We start from the raw sequence: 27,170 nt of genomic DNA, 5'->3' as shown, positions 1-27,170 counted from the left end.
AGGCATCCTGAATCTTAACTGAAAAACAATTCATGACAGTTTTTTGAGTTTAAGATGACCAAGAATTTCCCTGTTAAGCCAAGATGGTTGCCTACCATAATTGTGTTTCTTACTGTGCAGCGGGATAGTTTGTTCCTGTGCCTTCAGCAAGACTTCTTTAAAATACTGCTACTTCTCCTGAACTCTCTTCCCCTTCATTTTCATTTCCCAAGGGATCCTGACCATCAGTTCTCTCAGGGAGTCGAAGTCTGCTCTTTTGAAATCAGGTGTCTGTATTTTACTGCTCACCTTTCTTCCTTTTGTCAGGATCCTGAAATTTACCATCTCATGGTCACTGCAGTCCAGGTTGCCATCCAATCCTATTTCTCCCACTAGTTCTTCCCTGTCTGTGAGCAGCAGGTCATGTTGTGCACAGCTCCTGGTTGGTTCTACCAGCATTTGTACCAAGACGTTGTTTCCAACATTCTCCAAAAACTTCTTGGATTGTCTGTGCATTGCTGTATTGGTCTCTCAATAAACATCTGGATGATTAAAGTCTCCCATGAGCACCAGGGCCTGTGATTTGGAAGCTTCACTTAGCTGTCTGAAGAAACCCTCATCTGCCTCTCCTCCCTGATCTGGCAGTCTATAGCAGACACCAACTACAATAACACCTCTGTTGCTTCCACCTCTAAGCTTAATCCAAAGACACTCAACTGGCTTTTCTCCCTCCTCATACTGGAGCTCTGAGCAATCATACTGCTCCTTCACATAGAGTGCAACTCCTCCTCCTTTCCTCCCCTGCCTGTCCTTCCTAAACAGTTTATACCCTTCCATGACCATGCTCCAGCTATGGAAATCATCCCAGCAAATCTTTCTTATTCCAACTACCTCATACTCCTTTGACTGTGCCAGGGCCTCTAACACTTCCTGTTTGTTTCCCAGTCTTCATGCATTTGTGTACAAGCACCTTAGAGAAGTGGCTGATTGGCCCACTTTCTCCACTTCATGCAGGAATCCTACCTTGTTGCTCCCTACTCCTTCCCCACTTACCTCAGGGCTTCTGTCACTGTCCCCCGACAAACCTAATTTAAAGTCCTCCTCACTAGGTTTGGAAGCCTGCCCACAAAGATGCTCTTTCCTCTTGTCGTTAGGCGGAGCACATCTCTTTCAAGCATCCTTGTTAACAAAACAGAATCCCATGGTGGAATAAACCAAATCCTTCTCTGCAACACCACCTACGCAATCACACATTTACCTCGGCAATTCAACAATCCCTACCCAGACCCCTACTTTCCCCAGGGAGGATGGACGAGAACGTCACCTGCATCCATACCACCTCCCAGATCCTGTACCTCAATCCCCTGTGCCAGGTCACCACACAAACCCTCTGCACCCTCCACCCCTCTCCCTGTCCCAGGTCATAACTCCCTCTCAGACCCTGCACCTGCTCCTACATCCCTTCCCCAGGCCAGAATCCTCTCCTGGACCATGCATCTCAATTCCCTGCTCCAGGTCACAACCCTCTCCTTCACCCAAATTCCCTTGTAGACTTCACACCCTCTCCTGCACCCTAGTACCCTACCCTGAGCTAACCTGCACCCCATCTCCATCCCACACCCTACACCCACTCCCTAGAAAAGTGGAGACCTTGATCAGTTACCAAAATCTTTGAGGACCCCCCCATCAAAAATTACTGCCCACCCCTACTTTCAGGCCAGAAAGGACCATCAAGATATGGTCATGTAATCATGTAAATCATGATTCAAAAGATTTCAAGTTACAAAGAATTCACAATTTTCTCTAGTTTAAACCAGCAAATGACTGTGCCATTTGCTGCGGTGAAACACAAAATAAAAACAAGCAAGCCAAGCAAACAAACAAACAAGCAAGCAAGCAAGCAAGCAAGCAAGCAAACAATCTGACTTGGTGGGAAATTCCTTCCCAATCTCAAATATGGCAATCAAGTACACCCTGAGCACATTGGCAAGACCTACTAAGCCCTCCCCATCTCTGACAATTGGGAATATTTGCTATTGGCAGTCACAGATGAGCCATATCCCATTATTTTCAAATTTATCATACTATCCTGTATTTGCATCCATTCCACTTTGCATCCATCCTTTTAAAACATAGGAGACCAAAACTGCACACAATATTCCAGATGAGGTATCACCCAGTCATTAACCTATGTTAAGAATGGGCCTTTAAGGAAATATGAAAGACATTCAGGAGGAATAGGCAAGATCAGAAAAGGTAATCAAAGAAGAGAGAGATTATTTCTGATGCCTGTTGAGAAATCAGGAAAAGCTGGTTCAGTCTCAGTTTATGTAAATCTTAATTTGAATTTGGGCAGCTAACAAAGGACTGTTTCTTGTTGTACATTTTTGAAAACCGCACACACACACACTTACCCTGTGCTAAAAGGGAGAAAATTCTTTTAGCTAGGAAGAAAAGGCTTTTCAGTTATACTGAAGATGACATTCTGAGATGCAAGGTGCTTGTCCACCTGCTGATATATCTAGGGATATCAGTTCAGATGTCTGTCTTTGATTGCCTTGCACAGAGACAATCCCCATTAGGTACCCCAGGACGAGCTCAAGTCTAGGGTACAGTGTGAGCAGAGATAACAGCTTCAAAACTAAGTTAAAAGCAAAGTAAAGCCACGATCCTCCCAAATACATGCTTCAAGGAAGCTGCTATAAGTAAATATGGGCTCACAGGTAGGTATATTGACCTTCATGGTGAAAGGCATGGTTAAGCTAGCAAATTCTGTTTTAATGCTGAGAACTTACCCTGCTTGCTTCAACTTGATGTAACCTGTAGGACTCCCCAGTACTCTCGTTAACTAAATCAAACTGATGCCGATATGCTACACATATCATATTGTCATTGTCTCCAGTAGGTCCATCCACCAGAGTCATGATTACTGGAGGGTCAGAGAGACAAATCTCCTGTAATGTGAATGACATTACATTAAGATGGAAATAAATTAAAGGGATTATTCTACTTTTCATACGCTCACTGGAAATAGTTTGTACTATAGGTGGTGCCCAGAGAGCTTCATGAAAGGGCAGACAGGCTGGACCCTGGCATATTTCACTGTTGAACAAGAACCAAGTTTAAAAATGAAGCATTTTTGTTTAAGTATACAAGGTGAGATTTCTCATCACCACTGTTGGGCATCTTATCTGAACCAATCCTGGCATTTAGAAAAGCCAGATATGTACCCCTCCTGATCTAGGTGTTTCCTGCCCAGGATAAGGGAAGATAATTTTTAATGATTTGTCTCACGCATACCCTGATGTACTGGAATTCCTCCACTGGTGAGTCAGACAGCGGTGACATCAAAGAGACATTGGTTAAACTGTTTCCTTGATTGTTTTTCTTTGTGATGAGGAGCAGTTTGTTCCGAATAGCCACAATAATCCTAAGTTCACTGCTATGGTGTGTATTAATGCCATACAAATGGCAGCCTAAGGAAATAATTCACACATTAACATTCCCGTCAAGAAACACATTAATATACTCCACATAGATTCCTAATTATTTCTTCTTCCTCTAAAATTTGCAAATGAATAACTTATTACTGAAGTTAACAATTAAATGCATAGGCTTGCACCAGAGGTAGCATGCACCAAAAACCTACCACCCTAAAATTTTGTTGTTGCCCATGTACAACTCAACAATAAAGTGCAACTCCCCTGCTATTCCCAGCACTTTGAACCCAGACAATTCTACCAACGTGCCAAGTCTGACTGGCACCATTGCCTTATTATTCCAGTCCTGGGCCTCACACATAGCTCTGCCAGAGTTCTTCAAACCTGCTTGCAATATATATTTTCTGCTTCAGAACTTCTCCTAGATACAAATTAAAAATTTGTGTGGCATATTTGTGAAGTGAGCCCATGGGAATCAGGATTAGTCCAAATTTATTTTCATATGCAATCTAACACAGGAGTTCAATCTACTGTCCAGAAGGAAAAAAAAAAAAAAAACCCAACAACTAAGGGTCATCTGTTGCAATATCTAAGGGGGGAGCCAAGTGGACCTCTGGACCAGTTCTCTAATTGGGTCTTTTGATAAATGAGAGTCAAATCACCTTTTGTTTTCTCAAGTTTATTTTCTCGGCAATCATATTTGCTCTTTGCCACCTGCTTTGCTTCTGTCTCGTTCCATAGAGCGCTCATCCTGAAGACAAGGAGACGAGAGTCCTTCCCTGTCAGAGTTGCGGGGGGAGAGTCAGGGAATTAGCCGATTAAAGAAGGAATCTAATTTTCACAAACAGAACAAATGCCAAATCTGCACATATACTGCAACATTCATGAAAATAAGAGGCGATTTTCTCAAAACTAATTTGGAGATGAGTGGGAATATGCGAAGAAGGAAAATGTGCCTGTGAATTCTGCTTAGGTTACACAATTTTGCTACCAGATTGTGAGCACCTGAGTTGATGAACAAAATTAGCATAATCTGTCATGATATGAAATTAAATCTGGAATACAGCAGCCAAATCAAGAAATCAAAGGATTCTTTCATATCAATAACATAGGTTTCCCTCCATCTGGTTCTACAAGAGAAAACAAAGTAATGGAAAACAAGGTGAGAAAATGAGACCAGGATTATTACAACACAGTGAAAATCAACACAAAAAGAACTAATGCAAATTAGTGCACCAGATTAAAGCACTAGCTCTCTGTATGGGAATAATTCAACTAAGTCTAAACTTACTAAAGTGAGTCTAAGTTTACTTGCTCAATGATAGATTGACAATCTCCCAGGGCCACATTGAGTTTGTTCCTAAAAAGACTTAAAATTTGTGGTAATTTGAACAAATGTATGCCAAAGGATTCATATTCCCACTGCAGAAACGAAAACAGCATTCACTTGCAGTGCTAAAATCTTCAATTCCCCACACCTGTCATAAGCTGTTAGCAGATCATGTAAATAGAGCAAAAAATTTTAGATCATTAACAAGCCCCATCGCACTCTGAGCAAATGACAATAATGCTTACCTACCCTATGGCAACTGTGGCTCTTCCAAATACTGTCAGTATGGCTGTCACTATTGGTGTGTACACCCCTTCTGATTGCAAGACTAAAGCCTTTTGAATAGCAGGATCACTGGGGTTGTAAATGCACCTTGTGCCTCTTTGTGAACCCATGTGAGGAGATAAAGGACAGAATTTCCTCAGCAATTTGAAACTACTGAGAATATCTGCACCACTGCACATATAAAATTTGTGCAGAAATTAGTGTTGTGTGTACAGAATTTCATCCTCCATCCCACCCCCACAGCCCAAGAAATGGATTGTGCAGCTGCTTGCTGACACTAGGGGATGCTGGACCCAGCAGAGTCAAGCTTGAAAATAGAACACTCTCCTGTGGGGAAGGAGGGAGATAGAGGACTCCCTGCGACTGCAGTTCTCAATATGCCCTCGTGGAAAGAGGTCATGTGCAGGAAATGCTGTATAAACCTGGGAACCAGCATCGTACTGTTGCTCCCTGTAGATCACTGAACTCTAGTGGGTTGTGGGTGACAGCGTCTGGAAAGAAGAACTGCAGAAGGGAAAGGGTGCTGGTCTGGAGAAGGGAGAGGGTGCCTGTGTTTGGTCTGATGGAGGAAGAGACAGAGAAACTGAAACTAAGTTTTCGTTAGGGTGTTTAACTCTCTGTACCTCTGAAGGAATGTGTGTGTGTGTGTGTGCGCGCGCGTGCACGCACACACACGTGTATATATTGTTACAGACATACTTGTTGACAGATATATTGGAATACATTACCAAAATAATTGAAACTGACATGAATGCACAGTGTTTTGACAATTAAAATATGCAGATTGTTAAAATATGTAAAGAACTTTTACTTTTTGGCACAGAATTCCCCCAGGAATATTTGAAACACTGGTCAGATGAAGAGTCCAAACAGGGATGGATAATGAAATCAACACAGACATCATAATCTTAAAGAATCATCATTACTATAATGAAGAATCATAGAATCATGGAATGCTAGGACTGGAAGGGAAGGGACCTTGAGAGGTCATTGAGGACAGCCTGCTGCCCTTATGGCAGGACCAAGTACTGTCTAGACCATCCTTGACAGACATTTATTTAACCTGCTCTTAAATATCTCCAGGGATAGAGATTCCACAACCTCCCGAGGCAATGTAAATAACGACTATTTCATTTTTGAATATTTTAATGTGGATCCTACTGCCAAAGGCTGGTGATGGGATGACGGGACCAGGAGTATCATAGCACCAGTCAAGCAGTGGGTATAGCATTTCTCTCCTGAACTTGGCATCTGCTCTGGCAGCCCAGTCCAATGCATAATGTTTGACAAAGGGCAGTGATTTACTCCACATTGCCAACTTGCAGATTTAGCAAACTGGCTTATTTCTGAAGCAGGCAGAGGATGCAACTCAAGCTCTGGTAGAGCATGTGATAACTTGTGACATTATGAACCTGCTCTATGTACCTTCACAAAGCTGCAAATGCCATTTTGAATACACAACTTTGTGCCTTCACAGAAAGGTTGCCACCACCGCCATACATTTGGTAAAGACCCTCGGGGCAGCAGACATAGCGAATGGGAGAACTGTGAATTGGTCGTGCTCGCTGGACACAACAAACCATAGAAATCTCCCGTGAAGGAGATAAATCACTATGTGAAAATTAACATCCTGTAAGTTGAGAGCAGCAAACCAATCCCCTGGCTCCATCAATGGGATAATGAAACCCAGCATTAACATGTGAATCCTTATCCTTTTTTACCAAATGGTTTAGGTTTCGAAAGTCCATGATGGGCCTCAACCTGCTTTTAGACTTTAGGATTAGGAAATACCAGGAACAGAACTCCTGTCCTTGAAACTGCCAAGAGACCTGCTCTATAGTCCCCTGCTGAAGGAAGGATTGAATGTCCTGCCTGAGCAGATTCTCATGAGAAGAGTCCATGAAGATGGACAGGGAGGGGGCATGGGAGGGGGGATAGGAGGCAAACTGAATAGCATATCCCCTTTCTACTGTGCACAGCATCCACTAGTCTAAAGTAATATGGCACCAGGCAGTGTAGAAGGGAGATACGAGGAAACAAAACACAGAATGTGCTGGAGCTGGGTTAGGGATTAGCGTGGTGCTCTACACCAACCTGTCAAAACGCTTGTTTAGAGCCTGGCAGTGGCTTAGGGTGTCCCTCCCCTTGGACCTGCTGATTTGGTTGTCTCCTGCCTTTGCAGCTCCTGAGCCTATTATGGTCCCACTGCTGTTGGGGAAAATGTCTAGCAGGAGGGCAAGGAGTAAAATGTCTGCACTGAGCTGCAGGCATACACAGGCCCAGGGAATGCAACGTGGCCCTTGAATCTTTTTAGGCTATGTAGCCTTTTATTGGTCTTTTCTGAAAAACAGTGGGTCCTTCAAAGGGCAGGTCTGGCCTCAGAGGGGAGGCCAAACACCTGTAGCCATGCCCCACCCTAAGCATGGCTACTCCCGAGGCCATGACCCTCATGGCTGCATCCACTGCATCCAATGTTGCCTAGAGAGCTGCTGTAGAGATGAGTTTATTCTCCTAAACCATGGTCATAAATTCAGGTTTAGAGTTTGGAGGGACTAACTCAGAAAACTTACAAAGGAAGGTGGCCATTTTGTAGATGTATCTACTAACCAGAACCTGCTGGTTAGCAATTCTTAATTGGAGACCACCTGTAGAACAAACTTTTCTGCCATACAGGTCCAATCATTTAGCCTCCCTATTTTTGGGGAAGGGACCCTAAAACCTCTGTCTCTCCCTATTGTTCATGGTGTTGTCCACCATGGAGTCAGGGAGAGGGTATGTAAACAGATGTACTTCCCTGAGATGGTACAAAGTAACAGTGCTCCTTTTTTCCTAGCCATTGGCAACACTGATGCTAGTGTTTGCCATACTGTCTTTGCCTTGTTGGTAATTGTTTTAATGAGGGGCAAAGCCACTTTTGAAGGTGCCAAGGAGGACAACATGTCTGTGACAAGATCTGTGTCATCCTGTACCTCCTCAGCCTTGATCCAAAGCTCTTGGGCCACTCTGTGCAGGAACTGTTGGAACCCCACGCCATCCTCCACAACTGGAGACACCAATGACCCAGCCACCGCCTTGTTGGGTGGAGGAGGAGTAGGAGGAGGAAAACTCTGCCAAATCTGGTTGTGGCCCTAGAGTGAGAGTTCCCAGGGGCCCCATAAGGGATCCCTGGTATTCTGTCCCTAGAGACAGTTGTGGTGCAGCAGGCAGCAAGGGCAACGGTGCCTAAGTTAAAAACTGATTTAGAGGCACCTGGCCTGCCACCAGACCAGCCAGTGCCAAATGAAACGGTGCTGTGGGGCCCGGCACCAGAGTTGGAGGCAGCCATACTGCCGAAGTTGGCGCCAATGTCTGTGCTGGCATTAGGGTGAGGGAACTGGACCGGGTGGAGGATGCCACTTCCAGCACCTGGGACTGATTCTGAGACTGTTCCTGCAGCGGTGTGCCAAGAGATGCCGACGGTGCCAATCTCAGCACCGGGGGAGCATCCGGGAACATCAGCACCAATGGTGTCCTAGACAGCCCTGTAAATAGCCCCCAGGATTCATGGAACTCCCATAGGGTCCAGAAAGGCCATTGGGTACCCTCCTGACCCATGGAGAAGACTCTGGCACCATCTGAATGGCAGCTATGACAGACGTGTTGGCTGTAGAAGGATGTGGAACAATGACTCCAACTCCTGCCAGAACTTGAATAATAAGACTCCGACTCTCATTCCGAAAATGCTGAAGCTGAAGACCAGGGTGGTGCCACAGGTGCGGGCTGGAATAGCATGTGGGGAGCCAGTGCCTGCATCTACACCACCAATGATGGCTGCACAGGGAATTCTGCAGGCGCCTGAGATGGGCAAAAATGTTTTGGCAGCACAGACAGGCAACGTCAGTGCCGACGGACTTTGGGGCACGAGGAGACTCGGTGTCGACACCACCTGGGGAAAGGCTGGGGAGGCAACCAGCTGCGTCCCCTCTGCCATCTGGTTGCTGCATCTGGTCCCTCGGCAATGAGGTGGGTGCTGTCCTGGTGTGCATAAGGTCCTTTGCCGCACAGAATGCTTCTGTTGTCGAAAGGAACTCCAATACATGCAGGTCCCACCCTCACACATGAGTTAATGCCTGCACCTCGGACTAACGCACTGGGCTTTGCAGAGTAGGTATGGCAGGGTCTTCCTGACACCTCAGCGCTGCAGGGGAGCAGCCCACGTCGTGCCACTTCTTCTTCTACTTTAGCACCAGGGATTAGCTCCTGTGCCTTCTCACCCAGAGGGTGTCTGGCTCCTCTTCTTGGTACCAAGCATCCTTCCACAATGTCACCTGTGCCGGTGAGTTCCGCATCAAGGAGGCTGTACTGGGCACCTCGGGGCGAGGAACATCCAGCTGCAATACCACCTCCACGAGGAGCACTTTGAGCCTCTGAGCCCTGTCTTTTAAAGTCCTGGCCTTAAATGACCTGCAGATCATGCAGTGGTCACTTTGATGGCCCTCCCAGAGCCAGCCAAGGCACTCCGCATGCAGGTAGGTCTTGGGCATATGCTCACCTCTGTTCTTACAGTTCTTGAAGCTTGGGGATCCAGGCATCCCCCAGCGCTGAGGTGCTGACAGGGACAAAGAGCCTGTCCCAGTAATTAGAAAACAACAAACATTAATCACTACACTTAACTAAAACTATTTGCAAATAATTTACACTATTTACACTATCAACAAAGGGTACCAGAAATGAAGAGTAAGAGAGAAAGGAAGCTCCAGCAACCAACAACATGGCAAGAAGGAACTGAGCAGGGGAGGAGGCAGGCAGTGCATATATTGTTTGCCATATCAGTGCCACTCCAACCTGATGGCTACCTGCTAGGGCTAAAAGCTTTCCAGCAACAGGGCATGCACCAGCACATACCCAGTTTGGAATGCATATGAGCAATCACTCAGAGAAAAAGATATCACTGTAATACTAAAATGTATTATTATTGATTTTAGACATTTTCATGAGACCTGACATTGCATCATGTGTGACACATGACGTGAAATTCTCCCTGAAATTTCTGGTTCACAATTGTATGGGGTTTATTTTGTTCCACTTCTGAGAATCACACAGCAGAGACTTTGCTTAGGAGAATTTCCAAAAATCACATCTTATTTTGCTACTTCCTTACTAGTCATCAGGCAGATTCCTATTCAAAGGTAGCTACTGTTAACCTAGGTATACTCACAGACAGGTAGCCATGTTAGTCTGCATTTTCACAAAATGAAAAAGCAGTCATGTGGCACTTTAAACACTAACAACATAACTTTTGTTAGTCTTTTATGTGCTACATGACTTCTTTTTTGTCTTGTGTAGATATACTCAAACCTTGAAAAATTTCATCCCAAAAGGTGAAAGTTGTAGCAAGTTATCAAAAGCTGAAACCTAGGGATGAAATCCTTGCCCTGTTTAACTCAATAGCAAAACTCAAATGATTTCAATAGGATCTGCATCTAATGGTTAGTCTCTGAATAGAAATGCTTAGACAAATAACCACAGCTCTTGCTAATGCACCACCACAATATAGTAGGTAGTATGTGGCATGAATAATTACAAAAACATTTGGTCCAGAAATAGATTTGATTTTAATCTTCTGATTTTAAAATTTTCTTCTATGAATATCTCCCCTCAAAACAAAGCAATATTACATCAAAGTCATAGCCACAGTAAAATATCCAGCAAACTATCCAATACATATTTCCACCCCACTCTAATAATTGACTAGAGGTCATAAGTTGAACCATAGAAATCTGCTTTTTAAAAAAAATACTGACATTTTTTCTGATATTGGCTAGTGTGAAGTAGACTCTCCTGTACTTCTACTTGAATAGGAAGATGCGTGTGTTTGTCATGGCAGTAAAGACAACTGCCAGCTATAAATTTAAAAATAAAGATTTCTTCTTGTCCTCAAAGACTGTTTGTTCAATACAGCAGAATGCTAATTATAATAGAGTCTACAATAGCAAAGAACTAGACAATCTGGAACAATGCTTAGGTCAATTTGTGATGTTCTAAAAGTTTTATCAAAGTTAAGAGTAACATCAGAAATTATCCAAATGGATGTGCCTGTATTATTCACAAATATATAAGACAAAGAACTATTAGGATGTGGCTGCATGATAGTTGCTATTCTGGGATACAAACACATCCCAAAACAGCAACTCCATAGCTAAACACTGCGCTCTTAATAGCAGCACTATTTCAAGCATGGTATTCCGATTTTGATACCCCTCATCACACGAGGGTAGCAGAAACTTCAAAATAGCCACTTATTTCAAACTTTGGTGCCTTGTGGATGGCACCAAGTTCAAAATAAGTTAACTCAAAATAAATTACACAATTTGCATTGCACAAACGGTGTAATTTATTTTAAGTTATGGTTACAGTGTAGCCATAGCCTTAGAGATTAAACTCAATTAAGCCCTAGCTGATGTTACACTCGTATGCACTTTCATAATATGGAAATGAAATAGTAGTGAGGCAACTGTGATTCTCTTAATTCTTTGAACTGTAGTGTTTGTTGCTAATCTTATATTTCTTTCACTAGGGTATAGTATAATGAAATCAGAATCAGTTGTCGTATGAAACATTTGCCACTGTCTATATCAAATCCTATTAATAGTTGTTATAAATTATGGAATGAAGAGCACTATAAAAATTTTGTCACAGGATTAAAAGCCACAGTTACAGCATTCTTTCTTCTTATCATTGACAGAAACTAAGTAAATGTATACATTCCACGAAGCTGAGTTAAAAATCAAGAAGAGGTATAGATAAGTTACTGCCAACAAGTTGTTCCCACTTTAATATCTGTTTAGGGCTTTTTTTCCGGCAGAATGCAAGGGAACTGCGTTCTGCCACCTTTTTTCCCCAGAACCATTTTTAAAAGACGCTGCTCCTGATGCTCCGCCTCCAGCTCCCTGCCTGCAGAGGATAGGGCAGGACTCAGTTGGTTTAACGGACAGATGGACCATTAAACCAATTAAATTGTGTTGAGCTGGGGTTGGGGTAGAGCCAGGGGAGGGGATTTGTTGAGCTGGGCCACACAGCTGCACAGGGTGTTAAGCCGGGTTCCCTGCGGCCACGTGGAGGGTTGAGCCAGGGCTGTGCAGCTGTGTGGTGGGGTGTTTATCAGGGGGTGGACTGAGCCAGGGCCACAGGGGGAGCTGAGCTGGGGAGTGGGTTGAGCCAAGATCACACAGGGGGTTGAGCCAGGGCTGTGTGTGGGGTTAAGCCGGGGAAGCGGGTGGATTGGGGAGGGTGCTAAGCTGGGGCTGTGCAGGCAGGCTGAGTGGGGGTGGGGCTCTAGGGAAATGGTTTGTGGCTACTGGGGAGCTATAGGGGGGCACTTTGGGGCTGCGGGGGGAGGGAGTTAAGATGGGGGAGTGGTTTGGGCCTTGAGTTCTGGTACCTTTTTCTGTAGAAAAAAAACACGGTATCTATTTAATTCTACAGAAATATTTTAACTTTGCACTTTGGCAAGTACTAGAACTATAGAAACTAAGCCCCTGCAACACTTGAGTTCACTTGTTCACTGAGCATTACAACTAGAAGAGAAGTACAATTCCAATTAGTCTTCAGGCCTGTAAACTAGGGTGTGTATTCCTGATCATTAAAGTCAATAGGATTACTTGTCTGAATAAGGTTGACAGAATTTGTTCCAAAATATTTCAATGCCAGTGACAAGCAGCGATTACTTATGACTAAGATTTCCACACTGAAGGACAAGCAGCTTCTGCTATGTGACAGATTTGATAGTGTACATTCATGCTTTTGGAAGCTCTAATGATAAGTGGGAACAAATTCATGTATAAGTGCAATCTCTGTGTCTCACAACTTCAGTTACTGGAATATTGCCTTCCAGCAGTAATGATCAGTAAATATGTTCACATACCACTGCATCAGAAATAATCAAATAAACTCATCTGGGTAGGAATATAAGAAGGCAGACAAAGTTGAGAGACTCAGGAATAAATACAGAAGAAATGGAAAAAACCCCACCTCTTTAAAAGAGAATTACTGACAAAATGAAATAGTATTCTGCAAGGGCAAAAGCATAAATTGTCACCTTCTGCTGAGCTACAATTAAAGTAATAATGTGCCAGCCACATTTATATTAAAACCAAGAGGTAAGGAATCCTACCTTTGTCTGCTCTGGTAATCAAAAGGTCCAAAGCTTCCAGCACATGCATCTGTTTCACATGGAGAGTTTTATCAAATATTTGCACTGACGGCTGGTCATCTTGAAAGGAAACATGACCCCCAATTAGAACATATTTTTGAAACTACAATCTGCTGACCAGTGATTTTAATGCAACTTTCTTCTTGTAGCACAAATTTTGAGGCACCTGGCATACTGCTATTATACATACAGTACCAAAGATGATTTTCCTTCTGAGAAGGCACTACCACTAATGTGAATCATATAGCAAGAGCAAAGCCTAAAAGGAACAGGTTTTGGAAAGTCTGAGAAGAATTGCTGAGAACCAACAACCCCCAATATTATGCTTCCAAATTAAATGCCACATGTGGCATTCTGGGGAAGAGGGATCAGAGTCACAAAATCCAAGGAGAGAATAGGCTTGTATGACTACATAAATGGTATACAGACAACTTTGGCTTCAGGTCAAGTGGAAGCACCAAGTACCATAAAGAAGGCTACATGGACACCCTTGGAGTTTGATTTGGCTTAATTAAAAAGTCCTTTCAGACAGTCAAGAAAAGAGCATCTGAAACCAATGAAATACTCATAAGTCTGCATTAAAACAGAGCCCCAGAGATGTTCTGAACTGCCTAATTTTAGTGCAGAGCAAATCTTTGCATCTACTTTAGAAATCCCTGATAGTAAAGATATATATTAATAGATATAGTCTTTTAAATATCTTTACGTAGTGATGATCTTCTAACAACCCCATAGACACCACTGACTGAAAAGTACAGGTACATAAATATTGACATGTAGACAAATGGTGGATCATTCACTAACCAGCTATTAGCAGGACACCAACATCTGTAGAAACTAGTAAGGACTGGCCCCAAGAATCCGCACAAACAATTTCATGAGGAAAATTACTGCAGAAACATTGGGACTCCCATGGCTGTGAAACAACATAAGCAGCATCTGGTAAATACACTAGGAAATACAAAGCTTATCGACACAGAAAATTAAAAGTACAATGCTGAAAAGTAACACATGGACATCTTTGGCAAGATAGAATGCTCAGAGATTCACTCTTAGGGTGCGTCTACACTTGCATTCCTCTTTCAAAAGAGGTATGCAAATGAGGTAAATTGAAGATGCAAATGATGTTTAAAATTGCATATTTGGCAACTCATTTGCATATTCTAATTTCAAAAGAGTTTGTTTCGAAAGAAGAAAGCCAGTGTAGACGGTACTCTTTCGAAAGTAAGCCCATCTTTGAAAGAATCCTTCTTCCCTTTATTTAATGGGAAGAATTCTTTTGAAGATGGGATTTACTTTCGAAAGAGCAGTGTCTACACTGGCTTTCTTCTTTCAAAACAAGCTATTTCGAAATTAGAACATCCAAATGAGGTACAAAATATGCAAATTTATACCTCATTTGCATGTTTGAGTTACCTCATTTGCGTATCTCTTTCAAAAGAGGAGTGCAAGTGTAGACACACCCTTGGGCTGTGTCTACATGGGCACATATCTTCAAAATAGCCATATTTCTAAGATTACTAATGAGGCGCTGAATTGAATATTCAGCGCCTCGTTAGCATTAGGATGCTTCTGGCCATGGCGCTTCGAAAGCACCACTTTCACAAGTGCGCAGCTTGGCACGGCTACACGGGAGTCCTTTTCAAAAGGGCCCCGCACCTTCTGAAATCTCCCTATCCCAATCAGTGATCGGGATAAGGGGATTTTGAAAGGTGCGGGGTTCCTTCGAAAAAGGACCCTCATATAGCTGCGCTTTCAAAGTGCCACGGCTGGAAGCGTCCTAATGCTAATGAGGCGCTGAATATTCAATTCAGCGCCTCATTAGTAATCTTCGAAATGGCCATTAGCATGGCTATTTCGAAGATTTGTGCCTGTGTAGACACACCCTTGGAGTTAAAAAAATTTTTTTTAAATCAGATTTTAATCCATTTTCCTGGAGATGCAAAAGCTCCCTCAGTTAGTTTGGAAGGTTAACAAACATAGGTTATATTTCTGGGACTGGGGCATAAAACCTCCTTTTGGGAAAAGGTCACATCTTTCAGGTGCAGGAAGAGAAAGCAGTCGGTGTTCAGACTGTTCTTTCACTTCAAGATAAAACATCTGGGGTAAAGTACCAGAAGAATGGAAGATTAGCAGCTTGACTGTGTGCAACATACAGCAGACAACCAGTGAAACACACTGAAAACATATGTTTCTGCTTCAGAAATGTCGTTCAGACCCAGAATGTATATGGTTACCAACATTTACTTGGAATTTCCTTTTTATCTGTGGTCCACACTGTGGAATTTAGGCACTCATATTTACTGATGGTGCAAAATTGCCCTTCCAAGTAGCTCTAGCATGAATTATGCATAAGTAGTACACATGCTGCACCAGCACTTTATATGATTCAGCTTTTCCTAGGTGATCAGCTTTATGGGCTGGAGCAAAAAGGGGCCATGGCACCACCTTCTCTTTAACCTAAAGAAGAGGGATAGCTCAGTGGTTTGAGCATTGGCCTGCTAAACCCAGGTTGTGAGTTCCCTGAAGGGGCCATTTAGGGATCTGGGTCAAACAGATTGGAGAAAAAAAAAAACGGTGGGTGCGGGGGTTGGTGCTTGGTCCTGCTAAGAGGGCAGGGGACTGGACTCGAAGACCTTCTGAGGTCCCTTCCAGCTCTGTGAGATGTTTATGTCCATATATATATATACATATACACACACACACACATATATATCTACATATATATATCTATATATCTATATCTATATCTATATATATATATCTCCTTAGCATGTTGTATGTCCCTGGGACATGACTGTGCAGTCCCTGCATGTCTCCAAGAACAGGAACTCCTAAAGTGCACAAAGGGGCACCTTGAGCTTTCCACTCCCACATACCCACATTATGATCAGAAAAAATCTGGTACTTTTAGCAGAACAACAGTTCAATTGAATTGTATTTGCAATGCAAAGCAAAAGTTAAAAGCATCATATAAATGTACACAAAAACAAATCACATTTTCATTTACAACTTCACCCAAACAACAGTGGGATTGCTGAAACCATCTTTGGTTCAGAGACAGATTCCATACCACCAATAAGCAACTAGGCTAATGAGTGGGCCTCATGAGTGGTCCTCCTTTATCTCAGGGGGCTGCAAGATTGCTGTAACCAAGACAGTCTCGGGATAGGGCTGTTTTGCTCACTGTGCTTGTGTACCCGGAATTTGCAGGCTGTGCCAACTGAACCACAGCAGCACTTTGACTGGATGCAGACAGAGTGCCTGGTCTCACATTCACTGTTGCATGCAATCAGCCCATACCTCAATTCATGGGCCTTTGATTTTCATGTGGATCACATAAGTATCACAAGTAGGGGGGAAAAAACTGTGTACGGAAACCAACAGAAACCAGCAACACTGTATATTGGCAAAGGTAAACAAAATTTCATAGGCCACACATAGAACCCATGGCTGCAGGTTGACCAACACTGTTCTATATGCATCCTTTGGCCTCAGCTTGCCAGCAGAGCCATTTTGATATTATGGACTGATACAGATTAATACTCCAATGTTTTTCCTTCTGGTATTTAAAAAAATTAAATATACACATTATAAGATTTGGAATGTAGTCCCATATTCAGTAGCACCTGAAATGCTAAGGTTTTGAGCAACTTTGCACATAATCATGTATGTCTACTCACCTCCTTTTTATAGAGGCTTGTGGTTGTTGAACTAGTTAGGGCATCTCCTCTCACAATGGTTTTTAGTTTCAGTGCCTTAAACAAAGACAGGTATTTAATTTAAACTGTGTTCTTAGTCAGTGACACCCAATGGATAAATGCTAAAGATACGGAGACTACTGGGGAAGACAGGGAAGCCATTTCTGACTACAAATGCAATAAATCCATCTCTGAATTTCTGTGCCACATTACATAATTTCTTTATTAGAAAATCATCCACTTTGTGTATTTGAGCACAGATTAAACTGTTCAGTAAAATGTTGGAAAATTAGATATCAAACTATATATCTGCTGTTGAGACAAACAAAACCTATAGCAAATATCTTAATAGAGAACACCTTAAACAATAAAAAATTCGTCACATCCACAAATAAGCCCATGAACTAATTATGCCCTTCACACTAGCACAGTGACTGCTACAGCACCTGGCCTGTTATGTCACATTTTAAAAAGTGCATTTCAAGATATTTAGTGATGCTGTTTGCCTATTCTTGTGGAATGATATAAACCATTTTTCTTCCTGAAAAGTATTACAAGCCCTTCAAGATGAAGGCTGACAGAAGCATGCTGATTTTGAAAAATATTTAGCTTACAGAACACGATACCAATGCATAAAGTAGGTATGAGAAGACAAATGAGAAAATTAGTTTAATCTTCCATATTGCCACTGCCTAGGAAAGCTTGGGACCTTGTGTAAGAAGTTACAAGCAGATCAAAATCCAGTGTTTCAATAGTGTATAACTACATGGAAAAGGAGGTTACTCACTTTATACCACTACTGACATTCTTTGAGATGAGTGTCCCTGTTGCTGTTCAGCAGTAGCTGTCTGTGTCCCTGTGCTGCTGATTGGAGTTTTTCAGAGCAGTGTCCTCAGGATCATGCAGGTGCAGCGCCCTGAGCCCTCAGTGCCTCGCTATCGTGCATGAATTCCCCTCTTCTCTTTCAGTTACTACTTTACCTCTGACTGTGAGATAGACAAATGAATCTGAAGTAGAGAGGAGGCAAGAAGGGTTGTGATGTACTCACAGGGACACTCATCTTAGAGAATGTCAGTAATGGCATAAAGTGAGTAACCTCCTTTTCCATGTGATTATACACTATTGAAACACACTCTTCTCCTTTGAGAGCTGTCCCTGAGACTGCTCCACAGTAGATGATGGTAAAGCACTACGTGTTTAAAGAAGCAGGGACTTTAACTACCTTGAGGTCAAAAGTGGGCTTTGCATAAGGGCATAATGTCTAGCAAAAGTGTGGTTGGAAGACTACGTCGGAGCTCTACAAATTTCAGATATTGGGACCTTGTGTAAGAAGGCTGTGGAAGCAGCTTCAGCTCTGTCCAAATGCACTCAGATGTTGTTAGGGAGCTTAACAGCTTCAGAGGAGTAGCAGAGTCAAATGCAGTCTGAAATCCAGTGCAAAGGTTTCTGAGAGGAGATGGCTCTGCCTTTATTATAGTATGCTATTGATACAAACAGCTAAAGTGAGGATTTGAACGATTTAGTCCTTTGGAAGTAAAAGGAGAGTTCACTCTGAACATCTAGAGTGTACAGCTGGCTCAAAGAAGTTAGTGTGTGGCTTCAGAAAAAATATAGGAAGGTGGATGTTTTGATTTATATGGAAGGAAGATCATATTTTTGGTAAGAACTGTGGGTGGGTATGTAAGTGGCCCAGCCATAAGTGCAGTGATTTCTCCAACTTGTCAAGCAGATGTAATGGAAACAAGGAAGGCGGTCTTCAGAGAAAGATGCAGAAGGGAACAGGTAGTTATTGGTTCAAAGGCATGACAAGTAAGGGCATTAAGTACTAGCTGGAGACCCCAGGATCCAGCTGGTGGTCTGATGTTAGGATAAAGCCTGGCCCCAGACTCTCTGCTCCCTGGATCTCAGGCCAGGGATGGGAGCTGGAGCCTGACCAACCCTTCTGGGACTGGGTGGGTGGCTGGGAGCCACAGCCAAACCAGCTCCCCAACCCAGCTCCCCAACCCAGGAACAGACAGGAGGGCTGGAAGCTATGTTCCAAACCAGGACCCTCCCCACCCCTGAGGACATGTAGAGGTTTGGGAGCCACAGACTGACCCAGCTCCCCAACCTGGTAACAGGTGAGTGGGGCTGGAAACAATGGCCCAAACTGGCCCCACCATTCAGGTCAGGCAGGTGGGTGACAGCCATGTCCCAAATCAACCCCACCCTCCAAGGGCAGCCATAGGGAACTAGGATCTGTTGCCTCCCCCCGACCCTTTCCCCCAGGAGGCAGTGTTTGGGGCTGGGAACAAAAAAAAGTAAAACTTCAGTTAAGGACCCAAGCGATGTTAGGAACATCTGCGGGTTGATAAACTAAACAGTAGTAAGTTTTGACTAGGTTGATTAGTAAGGTGATCTCAGAAGATACTGATGTTTGAAATACATCAGTAAGTTCGTGTTGCTTTTCTGACACCTCCTCTAAGGTGATGGGGAGGAAGATGAGTCAGTGTCTGGTGATGTGTCTGGATGCGTTGGCTTCGGCTCAGTATCATCCATCTTGTCCTGTTATTGTTGGACTACTGGAGAGTGAGGAGGTGAGAATGGTTCTTGAGGGGCAGAATGGTGTTTGCGTGGCCATTTCGAAGTTTGGGGAAAGTGTAGACGCGGCCTAAGAGAGTTTGAAGTTTGTCCAATATACAAAGCATCTGGGCACTGTTGGCACATGATGGCACATATGATGTGAGATGAGGAACATGAGAATGTGCCCGTGATTCTGTGAATAACCTGGTTAGGTCCAGTCATGGTATCGTCAGAATAGATATGCAGACAAAGCTGGCAATAGGCTTTGTTGCAAGGAAAAGTTCCATGACTGGTGTTCCTTCAGTATAAATTGTGGTTGTGGGTGAGAATCTTCATAAGGTTGGGAGGCTGTCTGTAGGAGAGAACAGGCATGTCACCTAGGGCCTTCTGGAGTGTGGCATCCTGATTAAGGATAGGTTGTAGGTCTTTATAATGCTTTGCAGTAGTTTTGAGTTGGGGGCCGTAAGTAATGACCAGTGGTGTTCTGTTCTTGGCTTTTTTGGGCCTATCTTGAGGTAGCTGGTCTCTGGGTATTTGTCTGGCCTTGTTGATTTGTTTTTTTTAATTTCTCCTCGTGGGTAATTCAGGTTTATGAATATTTGGTAAAGATCTTGTAGTTTTCAGTCTCTGTCAGTAGGATCAGAGCAAATGTGATTGTACCTAAGGGCTTGACTGTAAACAATGGATCTAGTTGTGTGTGCAAGATGGAAGCTAAAAGCATGTAGGTAAGAATAGCAATCAGTGGGTTTTTGGTAGAGTGTGGTACTGATCAGGCCATCCTTGATTCGTACTGTAGTGTTCAGAAAATGTATCTCTCGCATGAAGTAGTCGAGGCATAAGTTGATGGTTGGGTGCAGATTGTTAAAGTCTCTGTGGAATTCTTCTAGAGTCTCTACACCATGGGTCCAAGTCATAAAGATGTCATGGATGTATTGTACATAGAGGAGGGGTAATAGGTATGGCTATGATCTGAAGAAGTGGGTCTGTCCCACAAAAGCTCATCACCTAATAAATTATTCGGTTAGTCTTTAAAGTGCTACTGGACTGCTTTTTTGTTTTGATAGAAGTAACAAAGCGATCAAAAAGCTCCTGTGCATCCTTCACTGAATGAGCCAACAATGCACAGTCATCAGCAAATGGAAGATCACAGATAGTTATAGTACTCACTTTAGTAAGAGCCTGAAGTCTCCAGAGATTTAAAATACTGTCATCTGTTTGAAACTGAATAAGTATGCCCAGTGTGCATTCCTAGGTAGGGCATAAGGGGCGGCATTCAGGGGTGTCCATACTATGGAGGCAAATCTTTGTCTTCTGTTGGTCTGGGTAGAGTGCAAGCTGAAAGGATAGATGGATCAATAGGAGGACAGTTGTGTGGTGAAAAGGCCACTTTGACAGCCTCATCATCTTCACTAGAAAATTTGTCAGGAGAGATGTTTTGGAGCTGTGCTTCTATTCTTGGAGAAAGGTTGATGCCAAAGAAGGGACTGCGAAAAGGTGAGGAGACTAAAAAGTCTCTGTGGTGTATGAATTGGGGTGCTGTAGTCAACAGTGCCATGGGAGGATATGTTGGAGTGGACTGTGGTACCATTTGTTCATTCAGTGCTGATGACAGTGGAGATGAATGTAGTTCCATGGTAGTGTCAGCATTGATGCCAAGGGAACAACTGGTGCCGGAGTTGAGGCCTGTGAGGCAATTTCATTGCCGAAAAATACCGTAGTATGTGAGGTAGGCAAATTAAGGCCTAAAGCCTTGGCATAGGATTGCTGTGTGCTGAGTTTTAATGCAGTGCTGGAGGTATGAGGGATTACCAAAGTATCATCAGTGCTAAGGCGCAGCATTGCGGCAAGGGTCAAAACTGAGGTAGTACGAATGCGATTTTGCTTGTAAGGTTTTTTGTGGAAAGTTGTTCTGATGGGGTCAGTACCGAAGTCTGAGGCAGAACAAAGAGATTTTTCAAAAAGTATCAGTTTAAGCTTTACATCTCTGTCCTTGCAAACTCATGCCTTGAGCTTGGAGCAGAGGAGACACTTGTGGGGAATATAAGATTTCCCCACGAAATGTACACATTGTGAGTGCCCACCAGATATGGGCATTGCATTTTTGCATGAATTACAATGTTTAAAAGGGCCAGAGGGCCAGACATCCTAACCTACAAGGGGGGGAAGGAAGAGAGAGAAAAAAACATTTTTGCTGGGGAGATAAACACTAAGAGTACAATCTAAAGAAGAGAGGAAAACAGGTACTTATCAAGCCACGAGAAAAACTGTGAGGAACACTGCAGAGCTCCATCTCTGGCCAGGGTTGGCAGAGAAAGAATGGAAGGGGCCGGGGGGGGGGCACACATCCGTGATCGTGAGGTACCAAGGGTACACAGTACACTCACTGCGCTTGTGCATCCCTGAGGACATTGCTTTGAAAGAGTCAAATCAGTGGAGCAGGGGCAAACTGACACCTATTATGGAGCACCCACACGGACATCTCTCAAAGAAGAATCAACAGCAATTGATGTACATAAAGAAACAAACAAATTCTTCTTTATTGAATAACTTCCTTTTAAAGACTGATAGGAAAACTCATTCTTAGCCAGCATAACAAATAGCTAATTTATTTTGAGAGATGCCCAGTGTGTACAAAATACCTATACTTATTTGCATTACTGCACCTGAACTGCACTATTGGTAACTTGGCTTCAGGTGAGGCTCAAAGTGTCAGAGTCAATCATTTCCAGATACACGCCCCCCAAGGCATCCTATTATATTTTGGATTTATGAGAATCTTTGCTTACTGCTAGTTGAACATATGCCTTAATTCAGTGTTCCCCAACTGTGTTCTGCAGAAAACTGGTGTTCTGCACAGTGTGAATAGGTATTCCAGGAAAAAAATTTGATGCTAGCAATGGGAAATTATGCATGTATCAAAAATACCAAGGTATTTGAATAGTACTTAGATTGTAGGTATATTAACGTTCATAATACATCCATAATAGTATAGTTGTTACATAACTTGTGCCAGAACAACGTGAGTCTATTTCAATTGTTTTAGCATGCGTCATGTTCAGAGAAATCACGCGATGTTGCACCTGATGTGAAAATCCAGCTCTCCTGCATTGTTCCTAATATTAATCGGATTAGTGATCAAAATATGCAAAAAAACACTCTTCCTGTTAAATAAAACCTGTTAAATGTTACTTATTTTTATTTTCCTGTATTTTTACAAATTTACAAAAACACAAAATTTAAAAATATTTTTCCGTACCTAATTTGTTTTGCATTTCTTTTTCATAAAAATGTTTCGGTTAAGCTTTAAGGAAGGGCAGTACTTTTACTGAACAATACTGTCCTTTCTATTTTTATACGAAAGAATGATACCAACCATCCTTCTTTTGGCTGTTACACTGATGTTTGTTTTGGGTTTGTACTTGTTTAATTTTTATATTTACTTATGGGGTTGCTAACCATTCTCCTATCAAAAGGACATTAGTTGTTCATTCAGATGATTTTCTCTTCTTATTTTTCGTTCATTGTAAAATAAAAAAACATCTAAAAAACCTCTTAAATCAACTTTTGAGTATTAGATGTGTTAATTTTTCTGTATGAACTCCTCCACACACTGACCAGCATGTATGTGTTCCATCAATATAGTTAAAAACCCAAAAGCATTTGGTGGCCAGATTAGTTTGGGAAACCCTGCCTTAATTCACTCTTTCTCCAGAAACAAGTCCACAGTGGCATCTCAAATTTGTTTCTCGTTTTTACTTATAACACCTTCCCAAAAATTGATCCTCTGATCATTATCCTTTCTATGAATGTAATTCTGCTCAATTCCCTACTTAATTATACTTCCATAATTTTTACTACAGCCTACTTATTAAGCTATTGCTAGTGTAATTTTCTGCCCTTATATTAGTTATCTTCACTACATTGTATATCAATTTATTTTAAAAAATTAAAACAAAATCAATATATTGACCATACATTATTAAGTTATAAAAATCAAAACTTTTGTGTGATGATCAAAGTTTTATTAGCATTCAGGTATCACCTACATTTTTCTAATTACTTATAAGAAAATGTAATTTTACTAGATAAAGGGAACACTTCAGATTAAACATTAAATGCTGCATTTCCAAAATACAAATTAAATATATGCCCCTTCCCCCATTTCTTCTCACAGGCTTATTCTTAGAGGGGTAACCATGTTAGTCTGTAGCTTCACAAAAAACAAGCAGTCCTGTAGCACCTTACAGACTAACAATTTTATTAACTAGGTGATGAGTTTTCGTGGGTATTACCCATGAAAGCTCATTGCTTAATAAATAAAATTATTACAGTCTTTAAGGTGCAACAGGACTTCTTGTTTTTGTGAGGCTTATTCTTGAAAGTGCTCCTAAAATAGTCTGTAAGATCCATGACTACATTAGGAGCACCAAATCAAGTCAACACCTTGGTTAACATATACCATTTTTCCTCACATAAGTGACAACCAGTTGGAATCTCACATGTCTGTTTTTGGTCACTCATAATTGCATTCATCTCTGATCTTACTCCACACATCTCAAAGGAGTTATTAATTTGACCAATACTTCCTACAGAAAACCTACCTGACCAAGTCGGACAAATTCTGCTTGACGGGCCTCCTCTTTTTTCCGTGCTGATCTAGGAGACTCTGGTAACACATCACTGAAGGACCTTCTATTAAGCATGTTCTTAAAAAAAGAAAAAAAAGACCTAGTGAACCAAATGTTTTCAACTTAAAAAAGAAATTCATCTGATATCACTTGCCTCTGCTACACTTGTTTACCATTTTCCTGTAAACTCAGTTTGAGTTTAATCTCCTATGTTGAAATATGCTCCTACTGATGAATCTAAGAATCCGTGCCATAACTTTTTGGTTTATAAGGTTGTGGAGCAGTTATAAGAATCTTCACATGTATTGTGGTGCCATCCAGTATACCAAAGATGACATATGCAGTAGAACATAGCCTGAGACTCCAGGACTGGTATAAGGGATTTGGGGTAAAGCCTACGGCCTGAACTCAGGTTATATATTATAAACCAAAGTTAACAAGAGTCAGGCTTTAAGCAAAGGTAAGGGCCTTTTACAAAGCAGATGTTTGCTTGCTGGTTCATTGTCCAATACATGAACTTGGGCAGAATAAGGCTGGAGTTGCTAAAACACAAGCACACCTAACCACTAAGTATTCATATAAACACATTCCAGAAAGGCCATACCAGAACACCCCAACATCAAGTACAGTAGAACCTCAGAGTTACAAACACCACGGGAATGGAGGTTGTGAAAAGTTTACAACTCTGAACAAAACATTAAGGTTGTTGTTTCAGATGCTTACACCTGAACATTGAATTAATACAGCTTTTTAGTAGTTTACATTTAACACTGTACTGTATTTCTTCTCTGGTTAGAGCAGAGCTGCATGCTATCTGGCATGTCTCCAGGTGGTGGATAGGAGGGGACCTCTCCTGGGAGGTTTACCACAAAATAAGTGCACTTTGTCATGCAAATATGCAGACGTTGACCAGCAGTGGCAACATTACCAGGGTGTGATGGGGCACTGGTTGACATCCAATGTCCCAACTAAAAATCACAAGTGACCGATGACAATGCTGTGGCATGGCAAATGTAGCCCACCATCAAATAAATCTACTGCCCCCTCATTCTGCATAAAATGAGGGTCTGGGATACTTGGGTCCCTGGATTATTTTGGTTAATCCAAATGGCATATGAACTGTGATTTGGTCACCGGCATCCAAGGGAGAGTGACTCTTTACATCACCCCAGTGAAGACAACCCTGTCAGAAAATTCCCCATTGCCTTGTGAGTAGGTTCGGGAGATCCAAAGGCTATGGGAGTAAACCCAGACAGAAAATCTGGAGTGGAGACCCTAAAGCGGTTAACAGGGAGGATTTGTCAAACCTGCTTTCCAGCATCTCCTTGAGGTCACCTCAGTTCCAAATGTACTGACTTCTGTCCTTCCTTTGGATTCAACTGGGGGGACCCAGAACGGGATAGTGCCACTTGGGCAATGCAGTTGCTCCAAACACTAGCCCAGGCAAATGCAGAATGTAAGAGGGAGCCAAATGGAGAGGATGCTCCATCCTTGCTGATAGCATGGAAACAACACGGGACGTGGCAGTTATGGGTTATAAGCCCTCCTCAATCGGCAAAGAGCAAGGCACCACGGATCACTTTTGTCGGTGGGAGCAGTCATCATGCTCTACTGGTCAGCTACCACCCACCTCAAGCCAGGCAGCCCCCAGTCAATAAGGTGTTGACCCGTCACATCTGCCTTTCCTCATTGGGTGCATGGGGATACACCAAAAATTGAAAAGTAAACAAAAACGACATACCCGCCATAAAACGAAATAATAAATCAACTTGCCTCCGTCTCAGTAGCTGGAATGTGCAGACCATGTGTCCGGGACTTGAATCTGTCTATGACCTTATGAACATGGACTCAATATGCAAAACAGCAGTCACAGACCAACAGCTACATAAACTGAAAGTTGACATCACTGCTTTCCAGGAAACCAGGCTGGCAGACGCTGGGTGAGTGAAAGAAATGAACTACACTTTCTTTTAGAAGGGTTTGTGTTCAGAGGAACACCACCTTTACAGAGTTGGATTTGCTGTTTGGAACAATCTGCTGAAATCTATCAATACGCCCAATGCTGACTCGGAATACGTTATATCCTTGTAGCTCTGCACCAAGTCAGGATACATCAACATCATCAGTGCTAATCCACGCACGTTGGCATCGTGCACTGAAGACAAGGACTGCTTTTATTATAATCATCAGAAAGTTATCAACTCCTTTCCAATTGGGGGAACAACTGTACATCCTTGGTGACTTCAATATAAGAGTTGGACACGACCAAAGAGCTGCAGCCCGTTGGCCTCACTCATTACGGTATTGGGAAAATGAATGAAAATGGTCAAAGGCTTCTCAAATTCAGCTCTCAGAATCAGCTCTGCATCACTAATACTTTCTTCAACTTGAAAGAGTGTTACAATGTATCATGGCACCACTCCAGATCCAGTCACTGGCACCAACTTGACCTTGTACTAGCATACAGGAAACATCTCAAGCTTGTCAAATTTACACACGCGTACCACAGTGCAGATTGCAACACTGGTCACTCCATGATCATCAGCAGAGTGAAAATTGTCCCAAAGAAACTGCATATGACAAAGGAATGCAGAAAACCAAAGATCAATACCAGAGATACGCTGAAATGCTCTGTCTTTGCAGATGATATCACTCACAAAATGGAACACAAACCTAACCAACAAACTTGATTAAACATGGTCCATGCTGAGAGATGCCATATACAAATGTGCCATATCTGCTTTTGGAACATGTAAATTCTCTAACAAAGACTGGATTGATGAAAATGCTGACATTCTGAGGTCTCTTCTTGAAGAAAAACACAAGGCACATCTGAACAACACAGAACCCCTCCGAAGCACAAGAGATCAACTTTGACATGCAAGATCTGTTCTTCAGAGAGAATCCAGGCAGTGTGCGAACAAGTACTGGGCCAATCTATGTTCTAATATTCAAAAGGCATCTGATTTGGGCAACCTGAAAACTACGTATGACTGATAACAGAAAGCACTTGGATCAAACTTTACCAAAATTGCCCCACTCAAGCATTTAAAT

At 42.5% G+C, this 27,170-nt stretch overlaps 1 protein-coding gene across 1 annotated transcript in view; it reads right to left on the bottom strand.

Moving 5' to 3' along the window:
* Positions 1 to 27,170, bottom strand: part of GARNL3 (GTPase activating Rap/RanGAP domain like 3) — a 229,207-nt gene that overhangs the window by 54,139 nt on the left and 147,898 nt on the right. The window contains exons 17-23 of the mRNA XM_075015526.1: positions 24,090 to 24,194; positions 16,909 to 16,983; positions 14,030 to 14,141; positions 13,187 to 13,285; positions 4,082 to 4,198; positions 3,280 to 3,455; positions 2,775 to 2,933 (exon numbers count right to left, since the gene is read on the bottom strand). Of these exons, the coding sequence (XP_074871627.1) occupies positions 2,775 to 2,933; positions 3,280 to 3,455; positions 4,082 to 4,198; positions 13,187 to 13,285; positions 14,030 to 14,141; positions 16,909 to 16,983; positions 24,090 to 24,194 (843 nt within the window). The remainder of the gene's footprint in view (positions 1 to 2,774; positions 2,934 to 3,279; positions 3,456 to 4,081; positions 4,199 to 13,186; positions 13,286 to 14,029; positions 14,142 to 16,908; positions 16,984 to 24,089; positions 24,195 to 27,170) is intronic.

This window comes from Carettochelys insculpta, chromosome 21, assembly GCF_033958435.1.
Source record: "Carettochelys insculpta isolate YL-2023 chromosome 21, ASM3395843v1, whole genome shotgun sequence".
Lineage (NCBI taxonomy): Eukaryota > Metazoa > Chordata > Testudines > Carettochelyidae > Carettochelys > Carettochelys insculpta.
Note: the sequence above shows the minus strand (reverse complement) of the source record. Positions and strands in the feature narration are given on the sequence as shown.